The sequence below is a fragment of the Tamandua tetradactyla genome, chromosome 7 (assembly GCF_023851605.1).
Source record: "Tamandua tetradactyla isolate mTamTet1 chromosome 7, mTamTet1.pri, whole genome shotgun sequence".
Lineage (NCBI taxonomy): Eukaryota > Metazoa > Chordata > Mammalia > Pilosa > Myrmecophagidae > Tamandua > Tamandua tetradactyla.
In genome coordinates, this window is record NC_135333.1 from 77122684 (window position 1) to 77142037 (window position 19354).

General features: G+C 36.2%; 1 protein-coding gene across 2 annotated transcripts in view; it reads right to left on the minus strand.

Annotated features, from left to right (window-relative positions):
* Window positions 1-19354, minus strand: part of PLBD1 (phospholipase B domain containing 1) — a 58897-nt gene that overhangs the window by 10275 nt on the left and 29268 nt on the right. For both annotated transcript variants that reach the window (XM_077170155.1, XM_077170154.1), the window contains 2 exons: window positions 15800-15940; window positions 15172-15316 (listed from right to left, as the gene is read on the minus strand). In XM_077170155.1, the coding sequence (XP_077026270.1) occupies window positions 15172-15316; window positions 15800-15940 (286 nt within the window). The remainder of the gene's footprint in view (window positions 1-15171; window positions 15317-15799; window positions 15941-19354) is intronic.

Here is a 19354-nt window from a genome sequence, read left to right on the forward strand (position 1 = left end):
AGTAACCCAAATGGCAAAACCATCTACTCCACACACACAATGGAACAAATATATTAGAAGCAATTAATGAGACAGTGAGTCATGGGGACTTGCATTTTTAGGCAGGGTGGAGTTGAGGGAAATCACCTGTGACTAGTTAATCAAGAAAAGCATGGAAAATAAGGTAGAATTTCTGGAAAATAGAAGAGAGGAAGCTTCCCAAGCTAAGTTGGAAAAGATGACGAAGACAAGTGAGGCCCGAGAGAAGGTGTCAGAGGCCTGGGACGATGCCAAAGAGGAGATAAAGAATAAAAGAGAGGTCCTCAAAATACAGAAATGAGGCGCCATAAATTTTATCTATACTCCTTTGGAATAGGTACTCTAGTTCTACTTTTACTTCTTTTCCTCCCTTGTTTCTACTTTTTAAAGGCTGAAGACTTAGCTCTTGGTATACATTAACTTGTGGGTTGCTTATATATATTTGAGCTTTATGATCAAGATATCTAAGCTCAAACAGATAACATGATATTAATAAACCTGACTATGGTACACTAATAATGTTTATAACTTACATGAATTAACTAGGCAGTCTTATAACCTATCATGTATTACAAACAGGAAAGGCCTTTGCAGATCCAGACTACAAGGACTACTAGAGTCTCAAAAGATAGGCTGTGGACCTGGGGGGTTCTTACAAATATCCCAGCCTAGATCAACTGAATAAGACTTTCTTGGGATGGCACTTTGGAATTTGCATTTTTAGCAAGCTCCCAGGAAAATTTTGAAGAACACTCAAGCTTAAGGGTGTGTGTATATGTGTGTGGGAAGTAATGGAATACCTGAACCGATTCAATGCAGCACACACACATACTTGTTGGAACACACTAAGTGCATTCCAGAGAGTTATGCTTATAATTTAGCTTGAAACTCAGCCTCATAGGGATTATCATTACTGTAATCTTCAATTAAAAGCACTTTGAATGGGTTCGAGTCCTTGTTCTCATGCAAGAGATCCACCTACCCAACACCTTGCACAACAGGAAGCCCTCTGAGTTCATGGCTTTTTTAGTTTTAACCATTTAAAAGCAAAAATAACCATTAAAAAAAAAAAACCTAAAAGGAAACCAAATAATTTCTGGAAAAAAATGGAGTATTTACAGTCACATATATTGTGCTTGATCCAAGTTCCCATTTGTTTAGTAGAGACTAAACAAATACTCCATTTTTTTTTTCCTTTTTCCTTCAGTGAAAAACTTAAAACTTCTACGCTGCCTAATTCCCTCAAAATTTACCAGGTCGTATTCACAGATCATTAAAAATCAAGATGGCTACAAAGAATTAGCTTTAAGGTACAATTCCTACACTACACTTTCAGGGTTGCATCTGAAATGCCTTGCTAACAATTCCTGAGCATCTTGGGCTCCTATTTCAAATCAAGGATTAAAAAGGGAAGGCTGTAGGAATAGAAAACAATGAGGCTATGAGAGAAACTATGATATCTTAAACAGCCTCACCTTCATCTCTCTGTTTCTACCTCCTTCTCTCTTGCAGGTTCACCATATTCCAAATCAAAGTAGGTCACCCATAATCTGTCTGCCTGCCTCCTTTTGTTGTTGTTTTTCTTCCCTTCTTTTTCATTCCTTCCTTTTCCCCTCCATTATTACTTCCTTCCATAATATTTATTTAGTGGTTACAATGTGTATGGCTATGTACTGGCCCTGGGGACACAGATATGAATAATACATGGTAGCTTTTAGAAGGTTATAGTTTAGTGATACACAGACCAGAATATGGTATATGGCCTCTCAAGAAATTATGCACGGGTACTAAGGTAGGTCAAAGGAGTGATAGTTTAGCCTGAAGGTTGAGGAAAGCTTCTAAAAGGAGCTCTGGTAATACCTTTTGGTACTATTTAAAGCATTTGAATGTATGTATTAATAGGCAATAAAAACTCTCATACCAGAGATGAGTATTCCAATAATGACAGGAAACTGAACAAAGAACAAAATTAAAATTCTAGAGCTGATTTTTTTCCCACAGATAAAAATTACAAAAAAAAAATATTGTGCTGGTTTGAAAGGACGTATGTCCCCTAGAAAAGCTTTAAATGTTTAGAAATCTTTTAATCTAAATCCTATTTCATAAAGGCAGAGTAATCCCTATTCAATACTGTATGCTCAAAACCGTAATCAGATCATCTCCCTGTAGATGTGATTTAATCAAGAGTGGTTGTTAAACTGGATTGCATGATGACATGTCTCCACCCATTTGGGTGAGTCTTGACAAGTTTCTGGAGTCTTGTAGAAGAGAAAATACTTTGGAGAATGAGAGTGATTCAGAGAGAGCCAGAGAAGAATGACATAGCCACAAGAGCCCACAAGCCAGTGACCTTTGGAGATGAAGAAGGAAAATGCCTCCTGGGGAGCTTCATGAAACCAGAAACCAGGAGAGAAAACCAGCAGATGACACCGTGTTCGCCACATACCCTTCCAAAATGAGAGAGAAGCCCTGACTATGTTCACCACGTGCCTTCTCACTTGAGAGAGTAACCCTGAACTTCATCAGCCTTCTTGAACCAAGGTATCTTTCCCTGGATGCCTTAGATTGGGCATTTCTATAGGTTTGCTTTAACTGGGACATTTTCTCAGCCTTAGAACTGTAAACTAGCAACTCATTAAATTCCTCTTTTTAAAAGCCATTCTGTTTCTGGTATATTGCATTCCAGCAGCGAGCAAACTAGAACAACTATATAATTACTAAAAACAACTATTTAGCAGACACTAAAAAATGATCAAGGTTAGGGAGAATCTGAACACTGCTACCACATTGATTAAGAATATGAGCATGTGACTTCATTGCTTAAGTGTAATCCCTACATCTCAGCCCCAGCTTTGGTTGTGGAAAACTGGAGTAGTAATGGCTTGGGATGGTAGTTGTCAGAGTTACAGTGCAGGAAACAGCTGGGAATTTAAGGGAGAAATTTTAGAAGAGAAATATGGAAGACCAGGGATCCAATATCTCAATGTAAACTCTTCTTAGTTCCCTGTGGAAGATGACAGGAATTCCTGGGTAAAAACACAGGAGTGGAATTTACCATTGTAAGACAGAATTGTGCATGGTGAGAAATGTGAATATAATGTAACTTGGACTGAGGGTATTATCAAGCTCATATATAGGTCAGGATGCTTGAGCTGTTAAAGGACAAAACTCAGAGCTGGAAGAGCAACTGGACATTTTCAGGGCAATCTGAGAAGCAAGGAAATTACAGAAGAGGGTTAGGTATATATCTGTATAAACTCTGCAAAAAATCCTTGGTGACTTCTAAAGTATATAGATGCAAGGCCAACTTCCAGGGAGCCAGGCTGAAAAAGGAGCAGCTGGAAGTAACATTGAGCAAAGACACTGGCTGCTGTACATTGCAAGGAAGATGGTATTCTGATGTTTGATACAAGCAAGGTAACTACCTACTATAACAAAACACCAATAATCCTCAGAAAACATAGCCAGAGTAACTATAACACACTACTTTAAATGTCCAGTTTTTAGCCAAAAATCACTAAACATGCAAAGAAATAGGAAAATGTGACACAGACTTAGAAAAACAATCACTAGAAACTCTCCAAGTAGACCTAGAGATTGATTTAGCAAAGACATCAAATATTTCAAAAAGTAAATATGGAATTAAGAGTTACCAAAGAGGGAATTCTCAATAGAGAAATGGAAACTAAACAAAGAACAAAATGAAAATTCTAGGCCTGAAAACTATAATAACTGAAATGGAAAATTCCCTGGATAGGCTAAGTAGTGAATGTGAGAGTGCAGAAGAATCAGTAAATTTGAAGATGGATCAATGGAAATTATCCGACTTGAAGACTAATGGGAAATAAGACCTAAGAAAAATGAACAAAGCCCCAAGGACCACTGGGACAATTCTAAGCATCCAGATAAATTATTGAGTCCCAGAGGAAGAGGAGAGAGATAGGGAACAGAAACATTATCTGAAGACATAACAACTAAAATATCACCAATTATGACTTAGAACTTTAATTTAGAGATTTTAGAAATTCAACAAACCATGAGTAGGATAAACCCAAAGAAAAGTACAACTAACACACCTTAATCAAAATCTGAAAACTAAATACAAAAATCTAAACATAGAAAGAAAAAAAAAACAGAGGAGAAAATGATAAGATTAACAGCTTGCTTCTTGTCAAAAATATTTGAAGCTAGAAGACATTGGAATGGCATATTCCAAAAGCTGAAAACCTCCTGGAGGGTACCCATGCTCTGTTAAAAAATAACAACATAATAAATGTTCAGATAGGCAAAAACTGAGAATCCATTGCTAGCATACTACAAGAAATGCTTCAGGAAGTTCTTCAAGCTGTAGGAAATGGCACTGGATAGTAACTCAGATATATAGGAAAGAATAAAGAGCACCCCAAAATCTATCTATTTCTTGTCATAATTTATTTAAAAGACATAGGACTTTTAAATTAAAAATATAATAGTATATTGTTGGATTTATAACATATATAAATATAACATATATATGACAACAATAGCACAAAAGATGGTGGTAAATGGAACTATTACTGTTGCAATGTTCCTGTATTTGTTTTACCAGAAGTAATTAAATATTAACTTTAAGTAAATTGTGATGAGTTAAAAATGCATATTACAATTTCTAGAGCAACCACTGAAAACAATGGAAATAAATACAGCTAAAAAACCAACTGAGGTATTAAAATATGGAATACTTTGTTAGAATACTAACTTCTGTTTAACAGAAAGGAAAGAAGGAAAGGAGAAACAGAGAAACAAAGCAGAAATGAAATTTTAAAAATTGAAAAATGGCAAATCTAAATCCAAATATATAAATATTTACATTAAATGTAAATGGATGAAAACTCCCATCAAAAGTCAAAGATCATCAGGCTTGAAAAAGTAAAAAGCAAGCTCCAACTATCTGATGTCTAAAAGAAACACATTAAATAAAAAGACACAAATCTGGTTGAAAGTTAATGGATTGAAAGAATGCATGATGCCAACAATAAGCCCAAGATAGTTGGAGTGGCTATATTAATATCAATGATACAGACTTTAAGAAAAAGAAGTTTTAATAGAGGTGAAGAGGAACATTTCATACTGATAAAGGGTCAATATAATAGTAATATATAATAATTATAAATACATAAGTGCCTACTGACAGAGCATCATAATACATGAAGCAAAACTGCCAGATGTGAAAGGAGAAATAGACAAATTAACAATTATAATTAAAGATGTAAATATTCCTCTCTTAGTCATTGATATCACAAGTAGACAGAGAAATCATTAAGGATGAAGAAGTTTTGAAACATACTATCAAATAACTTGACCAAATTGATATTTATAGAACATTACACCCCAAATAGCAGAATACACATTCTTTTCTATTGCATATGGAAGGTTCATTGGCATAGACTCCATTCTGAATCATAAAGAAAGTCTCACAAAAGTTCAAAATGTTGAAATTATACATAGTATGCTGTCTGGTCACAATGGAATTAAATTAGAAGACAATGTCAGAAAGATAGCATTTTTGGGAAATTGTTTTCAAATTAAACAATGTACTTCTATATAATCTATGGATCAAAGAACTCACTTAGGAGTTTAGAAAATATTTTAAATTGAATGAAAGTGAAAACAGACATTGAAATTTATCAGGTACACTGAAAGCTGTACTTACAGGCAAATTTATAGATTTACTTGCTTATATTAGAAAGGAAGAAAGATCAAATCAACTATCTAAGCTTCCACCTTAGAAAGCTAGAAAAGGGAAAAAAATAAATGTAAAGTGAGTAGAAGGAAGAAAATAATAAAGATAAGAATGGAAATTAATGAAAAAGAATAGTGGACAAACTATAGGAAACCAATCAATGAAACAAAAATCTAATTCTCGGAAAATTTCACTAAAATTTATACAACTCTAGCTTGACTCATCAAGAAAAGAGAAAGATGACAAATGTCATGCGTGATAAAGAGGACTTAGCTACAGATCCTATAGACATTAAAGATTAATGAAAACATTGTCAAGAAACATAACTTAGATGAAATGGTCAATTCCTCAAATGACACAAATTTTCAACACTTACTCAAAAAGAATCAGAAAGACTTAATGGCCACACATCTTTAAAAAATTGAATTTGTAATTAAAAATAAACCAACAAATATAACTCTATACCCATATGGCTTCACTGGTAAATTCTATTAAATACGTAAGGAATAAATAACAAATTATTTCAAAATACATAGGAGGAAGAAATAATTCCAAACTCAGTTTATAAGGCAAACCTTACACTGATACCTGACAGACAAACTAGAGATGAAAATTACAGACCAATATCTCTGAACATATATAAAAAAAAAATCCTTAACAAAATATTAGTAAATTGAATAACAAATTTTAAAAGAAGAATAATATATCAAGATTAAATTTGTGTATGTGGGGGGGAGGGGGTTATTCCAAGAGTGCCAAGTTGGTTTAACATCTGAGAATCAAAGTAACTCATCTATTAATAGAATAAAGGAGAAACATCATATAATCATCTCAATAGATGCCAAGAAAGAATTTGATGAAACACCTATTCATGATAAAACCTTAAGCAAAGTAGGAAGAGAATGAACCATCCTTAATCTTATAAAGGGCCTGTATGTAAAACCTACAACCAATATCATAATTAATGATGATCAGGAACTAGACAAGAATTTCCACACTCACTACCTCTAGTCTATCTTGTCATAGAGATCTTATCTAGTGCAGTCATGCAAGAAAACAACGGCATATAAGGGAAGAAGAAGTAAACTGTCTTTATTCACAAATGCCATGATCATGTATATAGAAAGTCCCAAGGAATCTACAAATAAAAAAAACTATTAGAACTGATAAATGATTTAGAAAAGTCTCAGGATAAAAAGTAAATATATCAAAAACCTCATATCTATATTGTGATGATTTAAAATTTCCACAGATCCTTTGACACTCTGTCTTTGAAAAGATAGATCCTAATGCCCTTTCCTTGAATATGGGCTGGTCATAACTTGCTTCTAATGAAAACAATGTGGTGGAAGTGACAGTGTATGACTTCTGAGACTACCTCATAATAGGTATTGCTGTTTCTGCCTTGTTCTTTTGGATCACTTGTTCTGGGAGAAGCCAAGTACTTTGTTGAGGATACTCAAGCACCCTGTGGAGAGAGGCCCAAAGTGGAGAGGAGCCAGTTTGCTGATCATGTAAGTGAGTCACCTTTGAAGTTCATCCCCCAGCTGCATTTAAGCTATCAGAGATTTCAGCCCCTTAGTCACTGAGTCTTCCAGCTGAGGCTCCAGACATGGTGGAGTAGTCACAAGCCATCCTCACTATGCCCTACCTAAATTTCTGATCCATGGAAACCATAAGATAATGAATATTGTTGTTTTAAGTCACTAAGTTTTGGAGTAATTTGTTAAATAACAATGCCTACAAATACATATATGATAGCAATGAACAATTGGGAAAAAGAGTAAGAAATTCTGATTACAACAGCATCAACAATTATTTAGTATTAAATTTAATGAAAAGTATTGCAAAACCTGTACATGAAACCTACAAAACTTTTCTGAAATTATATTAAATAAAGAGAGAGACAGACTATATTCAAGGACTGGAAGACTCAGTATGTTGACATGTCAATTTTCTCTGAATTTAAATTATAGATTCAATGCAACTGAAATCGTATTTACAGCAAACTTTTGTAGAAACTGACAAGATGATCCAAAAATTGATATGAAAATGCAAGACAGTTAACCATTGATATAAAAATAAAGTTCAAGGACCCACATTACCTGATTTCAAGACTTAGCTAAGTTATAGTAAACAGAGTCTCTTAAAAAAAAGCCTTGATTTTTAGCCCTTAATGATTTCTGTGATATAAGTGTCTCCACCATACCTAATTTAAAACTACCAATAATTTAACAATGGACTTGAAAATTCCTGATTTAACAATTAGCTTTCATGAGTTGGTCTAAGCTAGCTCTAACACACAACTGAGGGGTATTGTCTTAGGATAGACATATAGATCAATGCAATAGAATCAAGTATCTTGAAATTGACCCATGCTTATGGTCAAATGATTTTCAACAAAGGTATCAAGGTAATTCAATGAGGAAAGGACAGTCCTTCAACAAATAGTATTAGAACAATTGAATAGTCCTATTGAACAAAATAAACCATTTCCCTTACCTTACGTTAAACACAAAACTTAATTCAAAATACATTATAGAATGCTCACCTGCCATGCGGAGACCCGGGTTCAATTCGCCACCCATGCATGCCCTCCCCAAAAAATGCATTATAGAGTTGACATAAAACTAAAGTTATAAAACTTGTGGAAAAATATAGGAGAAAATATCTGTAGTTTTGGATATTTGTATCTAAACATTTCTTGGATAAATCATAAAATAAAAAATTAATAAATTGGATTTCATCAAAATTAAAAACATTTGCAGTTCAATAGAAACCATTACGATCATAAAAAGACAAACTGGGAGAAAATATTTGTAAAATATATATCTATGAAAATGGACTTGCATTCAGAACATATAAAGAATGGCTATGACTCCATAAGAAGAAGAAATACAACCCCCTTTAAAAAAAAAAAAAAAGAAGATACATGAAAAGATGTACAAGATCAGGAGTTATCATGGAAATACAAATTAAAACTACAGGGAGACACCACTAGAATAACTAAAATTAAAAGACTAACAATATCAAGTGTTGGTGAGAATGAGGAACAACTGGCCTCTCAGACATTGCTAGTGGGGATGCAAAATAGTGGAGCCACTGTGGCAAACAGTTTGGCAGTTTCTTGCACAGCACAAGCTCAGCTGTTTGACTCCTAGATATCTATCCCAGAGAAATGAAAGTATATGAACCCAAAGAGATTTGTACGGAACATTCATAATAACATTATTCATAATTAGTCCCCAAATGGAAACCAACACACACATTCATTGACTGGAGAATGGAGAAATCAATTGAGGTATATCCACACAACAGAATTCTACTCAACAATAAAAAGGAACAAATTACTGATGCATGCAACAATAAGGATGGATCACAAAATCACTATGCTAAATTTAAAAAACCAGACCCCAAAACTGCATACTGTATTGATATCATGTATTTGAAACTAGACAATGCAAAATTATAGTAATAGCATAGCAGTGGTTGCCTGAGACTGGGAATAATTTGTTATGTAGGAATGCCTACTAACACATATATGCATTATAATGAACAATTGGAAAAAAGAATTTAAAAAATTTTTGTAATCAATTTTGATTACTACAATATCGATTGCAAAGCATCAGGAGAAAACTTTTTGGGGTGATGGGTCCTTCCATATTTTGATTGTGGTAGTTGTTACCAGATATATGCACTTACCCAAACTCATAGAAATGTACACATAAGTGGGGGAATTTTATTATATGTAAGTCATGCCTCAATAAAGTTGTTCAAATATGTCTATATCCATGGGTTTATTCTATTCCAGGAAATTTATCCTCGGGAAGTAATCCAAAAGAATAAAAAAAAAAAAAAGGTAGATATTCACTGCAACAGTTGCTGTATGGGGCAATGCCTACTTTCATAGTTTCAGAGCTCTAATCTCAGGTGCCACACAAATATACTGGTGACCTTTTCAGTGCAGTTCTTCCATATGTATTTTCTCTGTCTTACTTTCTTGGTTTTCACCCTGCTCATTGCCCAAACCAACATTTAGCTGTGTATGAATGCTGAGTAAGGCTAGTGCAGGGCTTTCACCTTCCTTAGCCTTATCAGTCGCTGGGCAAAACAGCCCATGGCTACTCAGAACCCTCCCTGGGAGTGACAGAAAGCTTCCAGGACAAGGTTATCCAGTGCCACCCTCCTTATGGTTTACATGACTTCACACAAATATTTTTGGCAGGGCCCCTACATATATAAACAACTTGAGAAACATATTACAAAATTCATGGACCCAATTGAGGTACAGTGACCATCAATGAAGATTTAGATGATGGGCAGAGAAAAGTATTTAAAATATTTGTTTCTTTTGTCCAGTCAGAGCATGTGAAGATGAATTTTACTGTCCAGGCACCATCTCTTTGTGTTCTTTATAATCAAGTGCACTGTTCCTGGCTAACTTCATATCTCACCATGAGAAAAAGGTACAACACCATTGTTTTACTCATCAAACTAACTCTGGAACCTGTTTCTACTGTAACAGCATAGATCTTCTTGCCCTTGCAATTCTCTAACAGCATTTAGTTAAAGACTGCAACATCTATCATGCCACCTGATACTGGCTTCCAGCGACTTAAAGAGAGCATGCTTTGTTGACAACCATAAATACAAGTCTTACCCAGACTGTTAAGAAAAATAAGAACAATACTTTTTTTCTGTTCATTAAATGCAAATTCAGAATTTTATAACATAAACACAGATCAACATATTCTCCAACCATTTCTTCTCCTAGCTCTTTAGGCTGTAATCACCTTTAGATGATCAATCTTTAGGTTGTAATGCCTTCCTAGAATGTAATCTCTTTCCACACTAACTGAAACCCTGCCATCACTGCCACCAGAGGACAGCATGGGTAAGAAACCTGAGGGCATAGCCAGAAGAGCAGTCCCAAATACACAAGGACTGTCAACCCACTTTAAGACTGACCTAGGAGAGTAGGAAGTCACCACATCCATAAGAGATGAGAGATCTGCTACGAAGACCCAAAGTTCTCAAAAGCCCATGACGGACACGGGCCTAGCCCTCCCTGGAGAAGGTGATGCAGAGTCTGCCAGGAGTGTGATGACCACCAGTGGTCAGTAGGAGGGGCGCACAAGGTTAAGTTTACATGTTGCCAGTCCCGCTACCCTCAGTTATTATAGAAGGAAGCAGCATTGTAATCAGAACACCGACAGTCGAAAGCTGACACAGGGCCCCGCATATATGTTTAAGCCAAGAGGTGGCCTAGAGCTCTGAAAAAATGCTGTGTCTGATGATACCCAAAAAACATCAAGTTACCATAATTCTGGCAGCTCAACCGATCACCATCTGCAAAATATCTACTGTGTGTGCCAGCTCAAAAGATCGGCTCACCAGGACCACTCTATGAGCATGAAAACCAGAGCTGCTCCTGACATCTTGTAACAGGAGGGTGGGACAAAGGGGAAAAACATCCAGAAAGGAAGTTATGGGAACCAGAGTCAGTGTGGATTCCTCTCTGGGCTCAGATACCTCTGCCGGATGGCTCTGCCACCCTCACCAGTCTCAGGCACTGAAAGGAGATCTAGAAAATTTCTAAAAAGGCTCTTCCTGCAACTGAGGCACACATGGGGCATGGTCCAGGGCCAGGGGGGGCCCGAGTTCTGCCAGCCGGGCTAGTCTCAGGGCAGTGGAGGGGACTTAGAAAATTTTGAGGAAAGTTCACCCAAGCTGGGGCCCTGCTTGCCCAGGTCTAAGGGTGGTATTGAGGTCATCAGCACTTGGTACACCTTAAAGTATACGTTTGACTTTCTCAGGACATTTTATGTTAGCCTCAACAGATGAAATCATTTCAGAAGAGAATAAAAAAGACTGTACCTGTTAAACAACCAAGTCACCTTAAATCCTCTCTGAATTAACATGGCGTTTTAAAACTAATCTGTTTCCTTGAACTAGCCAACTCTTTTTTATGTAGACAACTAGAAGGTCTGGTAAATGCAGAGTGTGAAACTGGCTTAGATAGGTCTGGGCATGCTGGAGGCAGCAAATCCTTTTGTAATATTGATGAATGAAGTGTGAAGGATTTCTATTGTTCCCTCTATTCTCTTTTGAAGTGCAGTTTTGGGAGTGCCTTTCTGACATCCTTATTGGGTAATTATACCTCAAGGATTCTGGCTAGGGCAACTGGAGCACATACAAAGTTGTTCTGTCTGCAGTAATTCAGCAGTTTTTTTCTTCTTTAAGACAGATATCAATCTTCTATCCATATATTAATTGACCATCTACAAAACACTATGTGATCCGAGTCACCTGTATGATTGCACCAGCTTTATAATGTTCCTAACAAATACTTATTGATGAATAAACAAATCATATAATTTTTACAAATTCGTGAATTAAGCTTTATATTAGCATCACCTTCCAGGTAAGAAAATAGATTTTTCAAGTAAAGCAGTTGAACCTCTTTGTATGTTGAAGTTTAGACGTCCAGGCCATACGTACTTCCTTCCTGGAAACCTCAGGAAACAAATCAATTTGTCTTGAAGCTTTAGTGTTTTTGATGGCAATCACTTCTATAAAATCTGGCAGGAAGTCCTTGTCATGTTGTAAAAGTATAGACAGATGCATATGAAATCTTAAGAGTTATCTGTATCTTTAGTATGAGGCAGCCATACCATCCTACTTATCATCTTTAACATGTGCCTCACCCCAAGTCAAAAATGTTGCAAGTATGTTCTGACTCAGGAATTCTTAAGTATCCTTGCCTAGGTCATGAAGAGCCTCGAGGCCCTGTCTCCTTTGATTAAAAAATAACCCCACACACCTAACCCATTCAGCCTACCATGGTGCCCCTCCACCAAAGAACAACAAACAAACCACCCTGCTTGCTTTAGGCTCAGAGGCTCCCAAGGGATAAACTCCATGGCAAAGTTTAGTTCATAATACTGGATGAATCCGATGTAACTTATTCCCTTAATCAGACAATTCCTAGTAAGAGAAATGAGATTCTACATGTTTTCCTGTGCGTTATTGAAAACAAAGCTGCTCAGTTAGAGAAAATATGTTTCACCTTGCTCTACTGGCTCCCATGAGCACATCTTAGGTCCAAAAAGGTCTTTTGTTCTCTCTGTATCTCTAGGTATGTATCTATTTCAGAAGGGAATATATGCCGATGTTAAAGGGTCATAAGATTCTAGGAAAATCCTCCCATGTCCTCTTCCATCACTAGCTCTGGGGTCTAGGACTGTTAGATTACCTAACAACATTATATTCTGTAGAAATTTCAAAGCAGTGTAGGTAATATATGAACATTGCATTTATAGCAAAGAGGAAGAAGAGTAAGAACATTTGACTAGTCTTATCACTTACTGTCCTTAAATTTCTGGCTAACAGACCATTAAAAAATCAAAGAACAGTCTAACTCAGAGAGAGTCCTCCTTGATTCCAAAAAAAGTTAAGCAAACAGAGATAAAGATGAAAACAAAGTGGTCCCAAGGAAGTTTCAGGTCACAAGAACAGAAAACATTGGATTATAACTTCTGGTCAGAATTCTTGGTAGGAATTCTTAGATATTAACATCCAGATGGGGCCATGATACTCTGACAAGGGTAGATAGATATGGCAGGTGGCTGGTATAAACATCCCATAAGTTACAGATATGGAAATAAAGGTCTGAAGTGCCCATCCTACATCCATGTTGGTCTGTGGATTTTGTAAGTCTTCTCCCCTTGCCTTTGCTCATGATGTTTCCTGAAGAAGCTACAAACCTGTAATCTAAGGGGATCATTACAGCCAGCAGACATGCTTGATTTGGTTTACAAAGTGGGTTTTCTATTTTTTTCTGTTCACATTTCTATTTTCTCTTAAGTTGGAAAATGTGGAAACACTGGTCTCTATATTCCTGTATAATAATCAGTGGGAGCTGAGTAGTTAGTCTTATTTGATGGGTCACATGTTTTGCTACAATTGTTTCCACTTTGTATTTTCTTATACCAGCCGCTTTAATTCATTTACATCATCTGAGTGTCCCCATTACGTATAGAAAAATTTGCAACCCCTACTCTACAAAGACTTTCTTTCCATCCTTTTCTCTTGGTTCTGTTTTTTATGGTCTATTAGACAGAAATTTAAGGACAGTAAGAGACAAGACCAGTCAAATAGTCTCTCTTTAATTCATCCCAAATGTCCATATTCTCCTTCCTTTCCCCAAGAATCAAATGTGAGTTCTCTCTCTTTTGAATACTTATAATTTTTTTGCACTTCTTTTGTAGCATACCTAGTCTCCTTAACATTATTATTCTTGTCTATATTGTGCTTTCATTGTCCTCCCAATTAGTACTGCAAGGTTTATCAACCCACACATTAATTCATTTATTCATTCATGCAAAAATTAAGTACCATAGATTCTCGCTATTCAAGGTGGTTATGCTCTATAAAGTCTCCACGAGCAATGAATTAGCAAACACTGAACAATTGCTCCTAGGAGAAATGCAGGGTTATGGTCATAACATTTTTGTCAACCAATCGATATACACCTTTGTTTTATGTGTTTTTTTGTTTAAAGACAACTTGTTTAATATATCATGACATTGACCTCACAGCCAACAACACTATAACTCTTGCCTGAATAAAGCTAATCTAACACACATATTTTCTTTGTAATGCATACCACAGCCTTTTTGCATTTAGGAACACTAAAAAGCACTTCAGTACTAGGATTGGGGGATGTTTTTAACAGCAAAATCACCACCAAAAAGCACAAAAATGTGAAAAATGTGGCACCAAATACACAAAATGTGAAAAGCATAGCCTAAGTATTCTGGGCAAAGGTCCTTGTTTACAGTATGAGAACTGAAACAAGGCCTTGTTAGACCTCAGCTGTGAATCTGTGAATCAGAAAACTCAAATTTTTTGACACACTATGCATGTTCATCAGTGACTGCAAAAGCACCACATGTATTGATTTGGGAGTTACAAATAACTTTTAGTAACTAGGCGAATTCACAAATTTGAGTTCACAAATAATGAGGGCTGGCCGCACCAGGTGCCCAGCCCCAGGCTAAGTGCTGTAGATCTGCAATGAGATCAAGTACACACCTTCAAGGAGATCCAAGAGCAGGAACAGTCAGGCTCTTGTTCTTTGCTTCCAAGGCAGAGTCTGGGAGATGTCTTGCATGTATTCCTCAGACGGCATTTATTGAAGTTAATTTAGAAGTACTCATTTACATTTACAAAGTGCCTGCTACTTGGCAACTCTATTAACCTAGAGTTTGTCCTTCTATTAAAGCTCTTCAAAACGCATACTATACGTTAGAATTTTCATTAACATATACTAACCATTAAACACTTCTCCCACTGCAGTTACTCTGAATTACTAGGTTTTATCTTGTAGCGGTACTCAGAGTACTCAATGTCCCTCTAAATCGATTTACCTGGGTAGCTGCTGAAAGAGAGGCGACTGCTGGTGGTGCTTTTGTCGTGGATGTTGAAGTCCCAGTGTTTATATATCCTGAGCATGGCTGCGTATGTGTACCAGCTTGAGTGAGCAAAAAAGATGTTTTCAAATCCAGGGAGAACCTGTGGCCAGTATCAAAGTGGATGATGTGTAAGGCAGTTAGATAACTTCAATTTTAAGGAAAGAATGTATACAACGACAATGTCAATTCAGGACTACTTCTGCAGTTATCTCCTCAAGTCTAAGAGGCTATTGGCTATACCCATTACTTGGAAAATATGGTCAAGGAATCCAAACTTGACCTTTAATATTAAAGTGCACAAAACAGAGTCCATCCTTCTAATATCCACAATTGAGGATTCTAGAAGGTGGGAGGGGCAGGTGCTTCATGGGAGGAATGGTAGAAGAAACAGGTAACTTCATGTGTTTCCAATTCCTGCCACCAAGTTCCTCCCAGTTCTTAACTTCTATGCTAGAGGAACCCGGGAGCTGACACACAACCACAGCCAAGGGCGATGAGATGTTGCCACAACATGGGTGACATACAGAAAGGACTGTGTGGGGCAGGACAAGGAAAAACAGAGGAGTTGCTGAGTATGTCTTACCTTAATGAGAGCAGAACAATGTCCCAGATCCCATCTCTTAAAAATCTTTAGAGTGTTGTTTTTTTCAGGAAAGAGAGAAGGAATCAGATCTAACAGGTCTCCAATGGCATTCAGGAACTGAATTTGGAACAGGTTCAGAGGCTGGGAATGGACAAAGAACGCACTTCACATTGATTTGTGATTGATGCCATTTTGGATTTTTCCTCTAGTTAGGGGATCAGTGAAATTATTACTTTGGGAAGGGTCCCTAATGAAGCCAACACACTGGATTATATTGTAGTTTATAAAATAAGTTTTCAATACTTTATATTTTGTAAGGTGCTTTAGCATGTTTTGATATCCACAGATTTGGGGAGTGGTTTCTTGGACAACAAAAGAGAGCATTTTGTTTTCAGGGTTTCTCAATCTTGGCACTATTGACATTCTTTGTTGTGGGGGGGGCTGTGCATTGTAGGACATTCTGTAGCATCCCTGGCCTCTATCCACTAGTTGTGACAAGGAAAATGTCTCCTAGAGGGAGAGTTGACCCCAGTTGAGAACCACCTCTCAACTTAGCAAGAAGATTCAACTGAGAGATTTTGATTGTATGCTTAATATAGGACTAACTGACTTGCCAGCATTAACCTTGAAGCAATTATTAAACTTACACTTGAACATGAATTCTGGGCTAACTAAAGAGCACTGCTCCAGAAGAATTAAAATGCAACAAAGATTCAATACAGCAGAGTTAGGGTTAGGCCTCAACAAACAAATTTGATCATGGAGAGGAAAATGACATTTTAACCACCAAAATAAACAAATTTTAAAAAGTAAAACCAACCCAATTATTTATTTATACATATATTTCCTTTGTTTTGTTTTTATATTCAAAAATTTAAAAATTACAATAAAATCTACAGTGGAAAGTCTCCCTCCTAATTCTGGTTTTCCTTCCATTTGCTCAGTTCTCACCCCTGCTCCAATTTACCATTTTATTGGTTTCTTGTGTGTACCCCCAGAGTTCTTCAAATGTCTTACAGATTTTTGCTTTACAAAAATGGTAGTGTATTATATGTACTGTCCTTCACTTTGATTTTTTTTCTCTTAATATCTTCTTGAGACTCTTTCTACATTGGATATAAAGATCTTCCTACTTCTTTTAAATAGTATTCCAATGTGTGGATGCATTATTACATATATATATTGTATGCATATATATATATAATGTTATTTTATTATAGTAACAAATATACTATTAAAATTTGCCATTTTGACCAGTTTAAAGTATACAATTCAGTGATATTTATTACATTTATAGTGTAGTGCTATCACTACCAAAACTTTCTCATCACTGCAAACAGAAACTTTGTGCCCATCAAGCAATCACACCCCTTCTTTCTCCAGTCCCTAGTCACCTCTAATCTACTTTCTGTCTCTATGAATTTGCTTATTATAGATAATTTATATAAGTAAATCATCGATACTTGTCATTTTCTGTCTGGTTTATGTCATTATGTTTTCAAGGTTCATCCATGTTATAGGATGTATCAGAATGCCATTCTTGTTATGGCTGAATATTATTCCCTTGTATGCATATACCATATTTTGTTTTTCCACACATCTGATGATGGACATTAGGCTGTTTCTACCCTTTGGCTATTGTGAATATTGCTGATATGAACATTGTGATACAAGTATCTGAGTTCTACTTTTCAATTCCTTGGGGTATATAGCTAAGGCATTATAATATGTTAACCAGTACTTTGTTAATGGCCCTTTAGGTGGTTTCCAGTCTTCTTCGATTATAAACAATGCTACAGTAATTAATCTTGGCCACATTATTTTGTATGTATGTGAGTCTATGTGTAGGATATATTCCTAAAAGTGACTGAGTTCTATAGGTATTGCCAAGTTGTCCTTACAGGAGTTATTTCAATTGCTGTATTATAACCTCAACAGTTGGTTTATTTCCAATCTGATAGGTGAAAAACAGTATCTCATCATAATTTTTATTTGCTCTTCCTTCGTTATGAGTGAGACTGAGAATCTGTTTAAAAACCTCAGGATTTCTTTTCTGTAAACTGTTCATGTTTATCCATTTTTCTGTTAATTTGTTCTTTTTCACATTGAGTTTTAGGAGTTCTTTAAATATTAGAGATTAGCTCTTTGCCTCTGACATTAGTCACAAAAAAAGTTTTTGTGTTTAAAATTTGTCTTTAATTTTAAAATTAAGAATGATATGCATGTGAAAGAATAAAGATGCTATGATTGGTTGAACTGGGTACTCCAGTTTGGACATCTTGGTCTGGATCTGCGTTCTGGGGACTGCAGACCCATTGTAACCAAGATCTCTTCAGGATGTTACTTCAGTTTAAGGCATGGCCTAACTAAATCAGGTTACTCTTTGGTCTGGTTTACTGCAGTCCTTTAAAGGCAGAGTGAAAGTCAGAAGGAGGGTAAAGCAATAGAAGCAGCCAGAAGCTGGAAACTAATAGAGAAGAAGATGTTGTCCTGTGCCTTGCCATGTGATGGAAAAGTCAAGGAACCCCAAAGATTACTGGCTAGCCAGAAGATACAGATCCTAAGAGGAAACAAGACTTCTAGCTTCTGAAACCATGAGCCAATAAATCCCTGTTGTTACGCCACCCCGTTGTCTGGTATTTGTTTTAGCAGCTAGGAAACTAAAATAGATGTATATGCACAGTTCTAAAAAACACCTACGTATCCACCTTGCAATTTAAGAAATAGAACATTAGCAGTGACTTAGAAGCCACCAATTTCATCTCCCCCTTCTTTGCCAGTAGCACCCACTATGCTAAATTTTGCATTTCTCATTACCTGCCTCTCTATTGTTCTACATCTATGCATGTATCTCTAAACAATACATATTTTTTAATTGCTAGGTTTTAAATTCATACAAATAAGATCATGTTGTGAGCATTCTGGTGAGTTGTTTCTTTTCCTCAGTATTATCGTTTGGACATTTATAAATACTGGTAGTTCTGGAAAGAGTGCATTGACTTTTATGGCTGCCATTGTATGAATATGTGGTATCACAATATATTTATGATGACCATTTGGGATAGTTGCCGTTCACTGAAAAACAACTGCTGTGAACTTTATGCGCATCAAATCCATGTACAAGAGTGTCACTAATCTCTGAGTGGAATTGCTATCTGTAGAATAAGCATTCTCTTCAAACGCTTTAAATGCTGACCTTTCCTTGTCCAAAATATTTGTAATAATTTACTCATGCCAGTAGAGGTTGATATTTCCCAGTTCTGGTGTGTAACAGGACCTCACTGCGGTTTAATATGCATTCCCCTGAAATTGAACATTTTTTTCACATTTTCTGTTGATATTTTTGCCTATTGTTCATTTTTCTATGGGGTATCTTCCATTTTTTTAATTTGTTGATATTCTTTATTTATTTCAGATACTCAGTAGATTGAATTATGTACCCCAACAAGAGACAAAATCTCAATCCACATTCCTGTGGGTGTGAGCCCAGTTGTTGATAGGGCTCTTTGAAGATGTGTTATCAGTTAAGGTGTGGACTCATTTGTGAATAGGACC